The 13,403-nt window shown below is 38.2% G+C and overlaps 3 protein-coding genes across 5 annotated transcripts; 1 reads left to right on the top strand and 2 right to left on the bottom strand.

Moving 5' to 3' along the window:
- The first annotated feature begins 569 nt into the window (after positions 1–569).
- Positions 570–2,728, top strand: LOC116171803. Of its 2 annotated transcripts, none has more exons than XM_031488801.1 (5): positions 570–1,118; positions 1,165–1,330; positions 1,379–1,844; positions 2,034–2,139; positions 2,359–2,728. In XM_031488801.1, the coding sequence occupies exons 1-5, from the start codon at positions 899–901 to the stop codon at positions 2,676–2,678; spliced, it is 1,278 nt and encodes a 425-aa protein (XP_031344661.1). In that variant the 5' UTR covers positions 570–898; the 3' UTR covers positions 2,679–2,728. The 2 variants fall into 2 exon arrangements, with proteins under 2 accessions (XP_031344661.1, XP_031344662.1); XM_031488802.1 differs by having other exon boundaries at positions 1,009–1,118; positions 1,170–1,330.
- Positions 2,729–4,526: 1,798 nt separating this feature from the next.
- Positions 4,527–13,177, bottom strand: LOC116170773 (probable multidrug resistance-associated protein lethal(2)03659). Its single transcript, XM_031487275.1, has 7 exons — positions 13,068–13,177; positions 12,877–13,021; positions 12,593–12,823; positions 12,115–12,542; positions 6,241–6,397; positions 4,955–6,193; positions 4,527–4,908 (listed from the first exon to the last, which is right to left on the bottom strand). Exons 2-7 carry the CDS (start codon positions 12,951–12,953, stop codon positions 4,527–4,529), a joined length of 2,514 nt encoding a protein of 837 aa, XP_031343135.1. The 5' UTR covers positions 12,954–13,021; positions 13,068–13,177.
- LOC116172706 (probable multidrug resistance-associated protein lethal(2)03659) lies at positions 6,306–7,336 on the bottom strand. Of its 2 annotated transcripts, none has more exons than XM_031489966.1 (3): positions 7,214–7,336; positions 6,935–7,165; positions 6,306–6,671 (listed from the first exon to the last, which is right to left on the bottom strand). In XM_031489966.1, exons 1-3 carry the CDS (start codon positions 7,288–7,290, stop codon positions 6,608–6,610), a joined length of 372 nt encoding a protein of 123 aa, XP_031345826.1. In that variant the 5' UTR covers positions 7,291–7,336; the 3' UTR covers positions 6,306–6,607. The 2 variants fall into 2 exon arrangements, with proteins under 2 accessions (XP_031345826.1, XP_031345825.1); XM_031489965.1 differs by having other exon boundaries at positions 6,306–6,889.
- Positions 13,178–13,403: the final 226 nt, after the last annotated feature.

Raw genomic sequence — 13,403 nt, forward strand, 5'->3', positions numbered from 1 at the left:
GACATGACGTTCGTTGACTTTAATAAGTAGGTACTACCAACCGAAGAACGCGCATAACCCCTTCTCTCCAGCGGAAACTAAAAAACACCGCGATGCGGGAAAGTCGTTTTCCCGTGCATCGAGGATGCTTGGAAACATTATCTTTCCATTCAATGAGTACAAAAAATAAATTTCGGTTTTGGACTTCAAAACAAACTAATTGAAATGACAGTTAGGTAAAAAAACAACTACGCAAAGTTAAAAACTACTCGGAGATCTACAATACGCGTTACTAAACTAAGTGTGCAATTAGTGAAGTGTGAGTCTAACTTAAGTAATATCTATGAATTCCACCCTTAAGCTCCTTTAACTGTTACCGGCACTATACCAATTGGAAATATCAACTTTTTCTTTAGTTGAATACATCGCACACGAACCGAAATTAGAATAAGGATAATATTCAAATTAATTAATATGACAGGCAGATCCTCATTTGTTGTAGGTAGTTACTTTGGTTGCATAAAGTTAGGCGTCCTTAGAAGACTTTATCATGTAAAAGTAGACATAGGAAATACCTATGTCTACTTCTACATGAATATCACTGTATATTCCATCTAATATGGTCTAAGCTTTTTCATTTCGAGTATAAAAAGGCCAATTACAGCTATAATTTAAACAAGACTGACTCAAAGGTCCAAAATGAACTCCTTCGCATGACGCCGGCATAACTAGGCGGGGTGATTATTCAAAACAAATTATAGAGTCCCAAGTCTAAACCGTCTGTATGACCAAAGAGTACCCACTCTTTGGTATGACCCAAGGTTCCAAGGAATATTTGTACAAAAAAATCAGAATTGTAAGCGTATATCAACTTTCGAACTTCTAGATTTTACTGTTAGTTTGACAGTTAACATTCAAAATGTCTAAAAAATCTTTGCTACACAAAAGTTCATCGAAGAGCAACTCACATTCGGTTCGAAAAGAACGATCTTCACTCATCAAAGAAAAAAAGCAATTTATCTCGGAACTGAATTTTGAAGAATCATTAAAACCATATTGGAAACAATTTTGTGGCACAAATTTCCCAAAACTTAAACTTTTAATCGCCGAACAACCAATTGGGATTTTCTCTAGTTACGGTAATATCCGGTTTACGTTCCAGTAGTAAAAATTTGAATTCCTCAGAAAAGAAGGTGCAAGTAAAAGTAGACGAACCCGAGATAATGTTAATATTTAACGAGTTGCAAGCCGTTTTAAACTGCATAATTTTCAAAAATGTGATTGTAAATAGAGGACTTTTAATATCCCTAAGGAAAATTTTGCACGGGTTCGATGTGCTCCGGACATTAAAGTAAGCTCGCAAGAATACCAACTCTTGATTAACATCCTTTATTTAAAGATTGGAGTATTGTGGTTTGAAGAATACTGATATTAGAACCGTCAAAACTATCGTGCAAAGTTACCCTAACATTCAGACTCTAAGCGTGAATGGAAACCCAAATCCATTTCAAAATTTCTACATATTAATCAAAGATACGCATTTACTCTATTTATCAGCAAGATTTTGTCAAATTAATGACAGAGGCACGAAACTGATAGCAAACCAACTGAAACTGCCATACGATCACCCCCTGCGCGCTATCGATCTGTCTAGCAATTTTATATCTGACACGGGTGCTGAGTTTCTATCTGAAGTGTTGCGTGTCAACCGAACTTTATTGTCTTTAAATTTAGCTGATAATTGGATCACAGACGCTGGTGTACACTCGGTGGTTAATATATTAGGGAAGTTTATTCTTACACCGGACGAATGTGTTATAAGAAGGCGAGGAGTACTAAATTATTTAAGGGATAAAGCTAAAACGGTAAATCAGCATTTGAACTCATTTGAAATTGACCAATCGAAGCACATAAAGTGTGACGTCGTCTACTTGCGGGAAATTTAAAATGAACCAATAGATTAGGGTATAACTATACAAATCTCGCTATTGGAGTAACCTCTGTAGTTTGAAGAACATAACATAGTTCTTACATTAAGTTTGTGCGGTTTTTAGAGCGAACCACATGAAGGAAATGGACAAAGTTCCAGTAGCCTATTTCAGAAATCCTGTTCCGAAACGTTGAAACCTGAAAAAGAGATACATAAAAAAATAAGCAGAGGTAAATGCCGTGCAGGGTAAGAGGTAAATGAGAATAAGCTATATAGTATTAATGGACAGTCCCAGCCCAGTACCATACCATAGAGTAAAAAGTTGTCCAGTACCTACCAAGCGTTTGGCAATTTAAATAATTGACCCTTAGTCATGTGTTATAATTATTTCCATGTAACCATGCGACTTAACTGGGCTTATAACAATAATTTATATGTGAAAGTTTCAGCTCACTCGTTACCTTCATCGGGAAAGAAAGAGTCGAAACTGTCACAAACAAAAAGATTATCATTGAGTACTGAAAAGTTGGCTTGGAGTGCTTCCGAAGTATCTATAAAACTGGATCCGCATCCATTTGTGAAAGACACATATAGTGAAGGACAAGAAATTTGGTGCACTGGAAATTTGGCACTTGCACATTTAAATATATCATGTAAGCAAATTAGAGTATGGTTGTTCAGAAAACGTAGGATTACATATATACCTACAGGTTACGACAGTTTTATTAATTATCTCAAAAATTTGGTACGTCTTCACAAGTTCCAATAAAGAATAAATTGTCATTTCTTCTTTAGCTTTTTTGTATCAGTAACCATAACACATTGGAGGATTTAACATATTTGCTCATGTTTTAGGGTAAGTATGCCCTTTTAGATTTTGTAAAATTTTTCAAAATTCATAAATTTTGATCTTGAAGAAATTTGGTATCTTTTAGGTATCTTTAAAATTTGAATGAAATTGAAAAAAAACAATTGTGCTCGACTTGGCGTGGCAATGAAAAAGTTATGAAACTTCTCTAATTATTTCGATGCACAAAAAATACCGCACTCTCTATTTAATACTAAACTGGAAGATATGTCTTAACACTTAAAAAAACTATCCCTAGTCTACAGGGTGATTCCTATAGTACCCGCCACGTTTGGGAGCGTATAGTGCGGGTGCCTAGGGGAGTATTTTGATATAGGACACTTGGGGCCGGAAATCTAAAATAAGGGCGCCAGAACCAATTTTATCTTCTGGAATTTCACGCCTGTATGTAGGCAACCCAACCGACCGACGTTTCGCGCGGAGCGATGCAGAGCGAGTTAGCGCGAGGAAGCGACATGGGAGGGAAGGAGGGAAAACGACAGTCAAAAGCAATAACGTTTACAAGTGTTCAACGTGGCCACCGTTGTTCTCAATGCACTTCCTACATCTAGCCAACTATTATTATACTATTGCCATAGTGTTTATTCACTTGATACGCGTCGTTGCAGACGGGATTTCGTGGGTTTAAACAAAATTCTGATCAAGTGTCAGCCACACATCGCCGCCTGAGATCGCTCCGTGTGCACCGCCGGCCGGTTGGGTTGCCTACCTACAGGCGCGAAATTCCAGAAGGTAAATTTGGCTCTGGCACCCTTATTTTAGATTTCCGACCCCAAGTGTCCTATATCAAAATACTCCCCTACGCACCACCTACACGCTCCCAAACGGTGGCAGGTACTATAGGAATCACCCTGTATTGATGGGAGTTATGTAATAAAAAAAGATGCTACTTGATTCGTATGAGGCACTAACAATAATCATTACATTTGTATATTGGAAATACATTATTTGGAACGATGAAAAATAAAATTTTGTATGCACCTCAGGCATTACTCGATATTTAACCCTCGGGCGACTTACAATCCCTCGAGCCAGAGGCCCTCCGGCTCTGTCGCCCTCGGCATAAATATCGCCTTAATGCCCTTGATACATAAATAACTATAATGATGAATTTGTTTGTATTATTATTCAGATAGATTTGCATGTAGTGTTTTGTAAAAATTTATCTCATCTCTGGTCATTGCGATAAGAGCGATATCGCTGCGTAAGCTGATGTTTTAAGTAGGAGAAACGGACGTTAATCGTTGCTTTTTTTGGTGGTGGAGACAATTAGTATATCGCAGTCAGCAGCAGTGATTTGTTGCAAGACGTTCAGTCTTGGTGATAAGAAAGGTTTTGTAAAAGAAAGTCAGTTGTATGCTCTAAGAGATTTAACCTACTACGTCGATTAAAGTGAATGTTTAAGTCGAGTTAAGCGTAAACGTGTAGTGTGCTTACGAAAAAGTTATTCGGAGTAATGTCGTTCAAGCGTTTATCGCCTACGTGAAGCCTCAGTCCCCGTTAAAGGGAGTTTTTTTTCACCATCAAAGAGAAAATTTTACATCTGTATTTCAAATAAAGCCACTGTCGTTTAAATGGAGATTCATGTGCAATAAAAGAAGTAAAGTTACGAAGTATCAGCGTTTGATGTTTGTGCATCAGTTACAAAAAGCGTAATTGGCCGCATATTTTGGATTTTTAACGCGTTAATGTAGTTATGTTTTCTTTAATTGCTTCTTTCAATCGATCGCTTGAGCGTGGTACTTTGTTTCATATGTTGCTAATAATAATAATAAAAATTGCGTCAATACTTACACTACTACATTCAAACAGGACGTTAGGCATTTGCTCGTCTATGATTCCCAAATCCCGGGAAAATCGATTAAGTACACTTCCGGATAAATTATTATCGAAGAACATCATTCCAGTGTTCAAAATGCGATCTACGACCGAATTGTGTATATTCGTAGACGCTTTGCTACTGAAGGTGTAAAACGTGTAAGCCCGAAGTATTGTAAATATTGCTGTACCCAGCATCACAAATGAGTACAATCGCATAACGTTGTCGTGAGATTCTTCTAATTTTTGGTACTCTGTCGAATTTGTGGTTTGGTTTAAACGAAATCCAGAGAGCTCTTGTTCCATGTCTACCCTAAAATACTTGGGTTACGGTTTTTAACGTGCAGAAACGTACTTACCAAAAGCTGACGAAATAATCCGACCAACTAGATGTGGCTTGGGCGACTACTGAACAAAGAGCAACTATCAAGAACATCTTCAAGCCGCCACCGGAAACAAAGTATGCATAGTAAACTGCTTTGTCGACCTGCCCTTCGCGATTGCTTTCTTCGTAGAGATTTGGAACTTCTCCTCTACTCTGAAGCAGTAAAGACGATTCGTCGGCGTCACAAGCATCATTAAAATCTCCTGCTTTATTAAGCGTTTGGGGTTCGTCTAGCTTGTTGCAACGGAGCACTGAATTAACGTCATTCAATTTTTTAAAACTACTAAAGTCACCATGGAATTTCAATTGTCCATTGCTTAAAGTAAGTACATGATCCGTGTCATCTAATGCCAACGCACTGTGCGTCACAAGCAAGCACAGATGATCTTTCAAAAACCTTTTTATGCACTCATTGTAAATATGTTGGGCTACACAGCTATCGACTGACGACAAGCAGTCGTCCAATAAGTAAATGTCGGCTTTCTTATAAATGGCTCTCGCCAAGTTTATTCGCGCTTTTTGACCTTTGCTGAGATTTAATCCGTGATCAGCAACACACGTTTGATCACCACTCAGAAACGCGTCAAAATCGTGTTCTAATGCGCAAATTTCGATCACTTTCCGATAACGCTTTTCATCGAACTCTTCTGCGAAAATAATATTTTGCCTAACCGTCGCGGGAAACAGCCAAGGATCTTGAGAGGCGTAAGACACCTCCCCGCACATCTCTATTTCACCTTCCGCTTTTGTGACGTCACCAAGTAGCAGTTTCAGCAAAGTTGACTTTCCAGTACCGGTTGGTCCAATCACCAATGTCAAACCTTTCGAAACGCTAATACTGATTTTATCCAAGATCGCGGCCCCACTTGAATTTTGCACGGTTACATCCTTCACACAGATTTTCGGTTCCTTAACTTCGCACAGATTCTCGTTCCCAGGTACTTCTTCCATCATGAGAAAGTTTGTAATTCGATATAGCGATGCTTTCAGTTCCGCCATTTGAGCGATACCCAGCGGCATAAAGGTGGACAGAACAGCTCTCAGGGCACCGAAGCACGCAGTTACAATGAAGGCCTTTTCGGCCGTTATATGATTACCCAAAGCAATGTATGTCATAACGCATATGTAAAAGGCGAAACGCGAGGAAAGTAATCCGAAACACAACGCAATGGCCTTGATATAAAACAAAATTCGCAAATCCTTGATTTCGCGCCTAAAAAAATCGATTTTAGTATTCAACAAGACGTGCTCGTAACCTACTTCCGTAACTGGTTAACTGTTTTGCCAAAGAACTTTTCCCAAGTATACATTTTTATGATCCGAATTGCGGTTAACATTTCCTGGGTGATCTTCACTCTCTCATCGGTTTTCGCAGCAGTTTTCAGTCGAAATCGCGCCGTCCATTTTCCCAAATACACTAAAACGAGTTTTTACCAATCTGTATCGCTCAAAATTGGAAGAGAGAATATGGTGGTATTAACCTTGAACCGGGACGAAGAGCAAAAAGAACAACATTGCGATTAGTGCCGGAATTCCAATTTGGGCGTACATCATCCACGATAATACAACAATTTGTATTACTCCGTTCCACAGGTGATGGAAGAAGTGAATGCTAAAGTACAGGCCGTTAACATCTTTGGTCAATAGAGTAATAACTTTTCCAGAGGCGACCTCCGACGAAGAACTCGTCCCTAAAGCCAGACATTTTCTGTATATCAGCCCATTGAATGCGATTTGTGTTCTGATAAAAAGTCGCTCAATCCCAAACATATACGAGTGAAAACCCACCGTTTTTAACAAAATAAAGGAACCTAAGGCTAAGGAGTAACACAACACATGCATGTTGCCCTCAGAAGAATTCATTTGAAATGACTTTACAATTTTTCCTATTAGAAGTGGGAAAGTTGCCCTGGAACGAAGCAATTACAAGCGATAGCCAATTTCCTAAACTTACATAGTAACTGTGTTAATCAATAACAGTCCGATTCCCAAACAAGCATAGGTCACACCGAACATTTTGAAAAAACAGAACACTAATTTGGGATTACGTTTACGTTTCTCTTCGTCCCACTTTGCATCTAAGGCGCTAGCCAACAAGCCACTTTGGCAATCTGTCGTAACTCCGTAAACATCACTTACTTGGAGCGCCCTTTTCAGTCCCTGCCGAAAAATTGGAAATGTAAACCTACGGAAATTTCTCACAGCGCCCCACAACGAAACAACGATTACTCACGAGTACACAATTTTCGCAAACAAATTTGCATTTTCCCTAGGGTTTTGTGGCCGATGACCCTTTGTGGAACGAAACATTCTGAAAATAGCACTAAATGTAATTATTAATTTTTTGCAGACTGGGGCTTGAAGTGCACATAATCTAATCTAGTACATTTAAATTGTATGAGGTTTATCGAAGTTACTTGGTGATAGGGCTTATAAAATATCATTCTGATTTAATAAAGATTAGAGGAGATACATACGCCGATTATGTGTTACGTAATATACGTTAAATGAAGGACAAAGGGAATAATATAAGAGACAGACGTGCCTTCCATGTAATAATATTCACTAGGGACTTTAACCAAATCAACCAATTCATTTACCTACATCGGCCGCATATTTTTATTACATTCATTTTGATTGAGAATACACGGAACTATAGAAAAAAATTTCCCACGAGGCCCTGTAAGAAAAACACTATCCGAGAAGGATAACTTCCAGGAAAAAAGAGAAAGACGCGTGGAAATTTCTTAAAAATTCGCACGTCACAGAAATTTGAACATGGTATAGAAAGTTTTCAGTTGTAGGTCATTTGTGACGTTTCCTTTCGCATTCTTCCCCATTTGTTTATTTACTAAAATGTATTATTTACTCCTTTCAACGGACACAATTCATAAGAACCTATAAATGGCGCTTGCATGCTCCTATTTTTGTCTCTCCTTTTCAGCCCGAAAAAAATACATAGCCGTGCATTGAAGGAAACTAGCGGTTACATTTGCCCCATGAGGCGTAAGGACTGTTGATTACGCGGACGATGAAACGTATGGTTGCTTGGCCGTTTTAAAAAATTCGTTTCTACCGCTACGTAGCGAACGTGAACGAAAGTATGTTTGGAAACAGAAGCGATAACCGCGTGTATTTTCGAAAAAGTGTGCATTTTAGAGATAAAAAGCTAGTGAGCCCGTGGTGGAGAGCTTTTGAAGGTAGTTTGAGTTAGACCGTCAGCGAGCATGTACCTTGTTTTCCAGAGTTCTCATCGGTCCACTAGGCGACGCACTGTAATTACGTTGGGATTTAGCCGTCGATCGCTACAGCGCATTTTACATGAGTTGAAGTTCGCTCGTATACAATAATGATCACTCAGGAGCTTTATGAGTACCGAAATCGGTTTTGTGAAATAATACTAGATGTGTTGCACTCCGCAGATGTTCTCATGATTTCAGATGAGGGTAATTTTTAGTTGAATGGATATGTCAATAAGTAAAGCGGAAAATCCTAGTGAATTACACCAAAAGCAGTGTCAAGGTGTCAGTTTGGTGCAGAATATCTAAATTTGGTATTTGTGGTCCATGTTTCTTTAAAGAGAAATTAAAGACAGTTTGCTTCCTGTAGTGTACAGTGTCAGAAATCTAGGCGTTGTGGTAGATAATCAACTTCGTTTTAAAAGTCACGTGTCAGGACTCCTTCGGAAAACCTATCTTAATCTAAAAATGATCTTTAATTTAAGGCACAGCCTCAATCGTAAGATTAAGGTAATGCTTTGCGAATCCTTGGTTCTATCACATTTTAATTTTTGTGACACTGTATACGGCCCATGCCTGGACGCAAGTGACGTCAAACGAGTGCAACGGATGCAAAACTCTTGTCTTAGGCTTATCTTTGGTCTAAAAAGATATGACCATGTTAGTAATAAGTTAAGTGAGGTTAAATGGCTTAACATGTCAAATCGTAGAGTGTTACACGCAGCATGCCTCTTATACAACATCATTTCCACGAAAACACCAGATTACCTATACAGCAAAATTAAATTTAGGCATAATGTCAATATTAGAAACAAAAACTTCACTTCTTTACCAAGTCATAATACCAGTATTTTTCAAAGATGTTTCACTTATAATGCTTCAAAAATTTATAATTCCTATTACAACGTTTTCACTGATTCAAAGTTTTCTTCTCTTAAATCTTTTAAAAAAGCAATGTATACCTTACTTATGGATAGACAGCGGAGTAGGTACTTGAAACTTGAAACTGTTGAGTCACTTAAAGTTTGGCACAAACCCAAATTATGCAATTCTGCCATTTGTGGTCGAGTATTAAAAGCTCGATGGAATGGGGTTAAGTGGTAGAACAGACAGTGTGGTACCCTCTTGGGTGCCCACCAGTCTGAACTTGCGCCCCTTTGAGCTAACATGCTTTTTTTTATTTTTTTTATTCATTAGAATATGTAGTTAATATCATGTTTAGCTCAATAAATGCCTATTATTATTATTAGAATGGTGCTACAGTCACGGTGAACTCAGTGCGCTATGTTAACATGCTCCGCAACTTTTTAGGACCACACGTTCAAAGGTTAACGTTCAATAGCAACGTATTTATAACGGTACACGCCAAATATTCGTAGTGCGTGCCTTGCATAGTCCATTATCGATACAGAATTCCGATGGGAATTTAATCACGTGATTACCATACCAACGATATAATGTTGCGTTGCATGGACGCTACGATTTTAAGTAAAGTGGACATCTGGTACGCTTTCTGAATCATCGCGAAGTTATTTACACCGGCCCGGTGTGAAGAGTTCTACCGGCACCGGTACCAGCATCCATCCGGCAAGTGTGCGTTGGCGTAAAAATTCAGTCTCCAAGTTTCTTTTCCTGGGACACGTAAAGAAAGTGAGGAGGAAGATCGCCAAAATATCGCCCAAATTAAATTAATTTTACGTTTTAAACCCCCACAACAGCTAAAAAGGTGTCACGCAGGCGAGAGATTAATACCGCTTCCTACAGAATGGTGAAATAACTATATGGCGTGATATATTCCTGCCAAACACGCAAATAATAACAGGTTATGGCACCCACGCTAATTAAGGTCTGCGAATGGTTGGTATACGAGGTCCACTAACTACGGCTTGGCTAGCTATGAGAGGCATGATAGGCTTCAAACCCTTAAAGAGTGGGTGGGCTGAGTTCACCCCCACACAATTATATAAAATTACATAAAACATAAAACAAAAAGTACTAATGAGAAGCGAAAACTGCCGTGTCTTTGCGATGGGCCCGAGTCGAACAGAGCCGGTAGAATGATATTGATTTCAGACACACAAAAAATGATCCAAGAGAACTTCGAAGCAAACAAATTAAGTTTGAAGATGGTTGTAGGAAAGGAAATAATTGTACAAATTGGAACTACAAATTACTTATATCATTGAATATAATTATTTATTCAATGCTTATATGGATGTAACTATAGAGGTAACACAAATGACGCACTAATGCACGGGTCCAGCACAAATTGAATATTAGTAAAATAAATTCGCATTTTCAAAAAAAAATGCCGTAGAAGCTAACATGACCCCAAGAGATCATTGGATTTGACCCATTTGTAATAGGCTTATTACTTGTAGCATATAGGTCCACTGTGCAAAGTTTGAACCAAATCGGTCCAAGCGTTTGATAGTTATCGTGTTCACGGACAAACGGACAGACGGACACCATCGACTCCCCTATAAAGCTTGCATCGCTTTGCTCTGCCGCTTAATAAATGTCAATGTACGTATATTTCTAGTAGGTCAATAAGAGGTAAGATTTAATTACGCGAAATCAACAGCGGTCAGGATTTTCACAGTAATACAGTTTTGTGTTTTTGACAGCGAATGGTCTTTAATACTGAGGGCTAGTTACATTAAAAGGGCGAGTGTATGTAAAGAAGTGACGTGAAAAAGTTTCCCTTCGACGATAATTAAGAAAAGTTGCGCAAGACGAATTCCATAAGCTACTTCGACTAAATTGTATCAAAGAGTAACCATAATACTCTTTGATTGTATAGCATCCCAATTTGGGAATCTATTAAAGAACCTTGCGATTTGGTTCATCCGCCAGCGCCTTTTCTGTAAACAGCATGCGATTATATTAGCCAGTTAGCGTAAGAACCACTACGCAGAATCTTCCCGAAAGCCGACCTGAGGAGATTATACGTGAGGCGTTGTAAATTTCCTTCCTCTTGGATGTCAGCCACTTATTGCTTCAATTGCAGCAATTAAAAGGTACATTTCGTTCTTTTGAGAGCGATATCAGAATTTTACTTTCATTGTTTCAAAGGTATTTTAAAAATTTTATGAACTTTTTGGAATTATTGCTGCTAGGAGGAAAAAGAGATATTTGGTCAAAAGAGGGGCTGAATGAAAATTACAGAATTTCTCCAAAACATACTGGAGTATAACTTTCAGAAGCCGCATTTTTTCAAATTTTGATGACAATTAATGAGATACCAGTGAAAGCAGCGGGAACTGAATTTTTTCCTTATTTTATACTAGATACTTTTTACCTGAGCTAAGGGGAAGCAAACGTACCAAAAAGGTAAGTTACAAGGGTACGGCAACATAACCAGACGAAGTGATCACCAGAAGAATTTACACCATAATCCGAGAAGGAATTTAACCCTTTACAAGATACCAATAAGCATTAGCAACCCTTCTGCGATGAAAAATTACCGAACCACCCTTCTATTTGTAACCATCCGTTACAGTTGATTAATAAATCAAAATCTTGCCCTTAATTGCCCTTTATAAGCCACATAAAAATTATTTGGCCGTACGTGTACTGTTGTAGACTCTATACATCTGTTCACATTGAAAAATCGTGTCACAAATCCAAATTTTTAAAGCATTGCAAAAAAACACAGTATTATGGAAAAAAAAGTTCTTGTAAACGTACCGTTGCGTTAGCGGTTAGTGGATTTAAACGACCAAAATGTTCTTAATATTCCAATTAGTTATTGGTTAAAAAAACTGCCAAACCAACGTTCATATAAAAAATTCCCATCCTGCAGATTTTTGTCTGAATCTACCCCGTTGGAGTCTTCACCCGCCTTTCACCACCATATTGTCTCAATGAAAATGATGCAAAATGTGTCACTTACCCTGAAGAGGCAGTAAAACGAACAACACTGAAGCACCACATAAAGCTGCAACCCCAATTTCAGCATACATCATATATATCATAATGCCAGCTTGAAAAATGCCTGACGCCATCAAAATAACAATATCAATTGCATATTCTAGATGGTTAATGTCCTTCGATATCACTGTTAGCACCAATCCAGTAACGTTGTGTTTCGATAAGGCAACATTCAACTTCAGGCACTTTCTATAGATCAGTGATGAACATGCAACTTTCACTTTCAGACCAAGTTCCGATATGTATAGGATGTATGCTTGTATGTAGAAAGTGTACAACAGTATTAGACCAAGTAATTCTGTTGTATAAATAATTGCATCATGTAACGTTACTTTGGAGTTCGGTGTAAAGTATGATACCAACTTCCCTAACAACAACGGGTAAATAATCCTACAAGAACAGTACGTTTTTAATTAGGTATGTCATTGGACGTTTCTTACATTATTGCTGTATCTATTACAGTCACCCCGAATATCCAAAAGAGAAATTTCTTCCAAAACAACTTAATCACCGCATACATGAAGATATTCCTTCCACTTTTTTTCTCGGTCCTCCACGCCGCCTCCAACTCATTCCCCAAATCTTCCGAACCAAACGACTTGAGTATTTGGTAAACATCGGCATCTTTAACATTTTCTCTAGGAAACTGTCTAAAAATCTTGAGCGCGAAACTAAAATGGTTCCGATAATAGGTACTACGATTGACCACTCAATTCGTACTCACAAAAAGGTTAAAACTGATAACCAGCTAGCATTCTCCCTAGGATTGATTTTGCGCAGCCTATCCGCTCTACAATCCATTTTCTACCTCAAAATACTTACTAAAAACTGTTTTGCCAGTAGTGAAACCATAATTTCTGTTAAAATAGCTAAATTGAATAAGTAGTTAATACGTAGGTAGGTTTGCTCTTGTACCTCAATTTATTCCAATTTTCTTTGGCTCTCGTGCACTTAATTAACCTCAATACAACAACGGACGAGATCGATCAAACCATTTTCTTCAAAAACTACACTGAGGGTGTCCGACATGGACTGGCGGTTTCGCTATTTTTCCACGGCAGCAATTGAAGGGCATAAATTCGAAGTTGAACCGATTAGCACAACAATGCCTTAATTAAGGTATAATGCAACGCTTTTTAGAGTTCGTTGTGTAGCAAGATATTTCCGCCAAGAATAATTCTGACATTCGAAAGAGGTGCCTCTCGGATCAGTAGGGAAAAGTTTCCTGATTGTGCTCTATTTTATTTCTAG

This window comes from Photinus pyralis, unplaced genomic scaffold (genome assembly GCF_008802855.1).
Source record: "Photinus pyralis isolate 1611_PpyrPB1 unplaced genomic scaffold, Ppyr1.3 Ppyr1.4_LG5, whole genome shotgun sequence".
In the NCBI taxonomy this organism is placed as follows: domain Eukaryota; kingdom Metazoa; phylum Arthropoda; class Insecta; order Coleoptera; family Lampyridae; genus Photinus; species Photinus pyralis.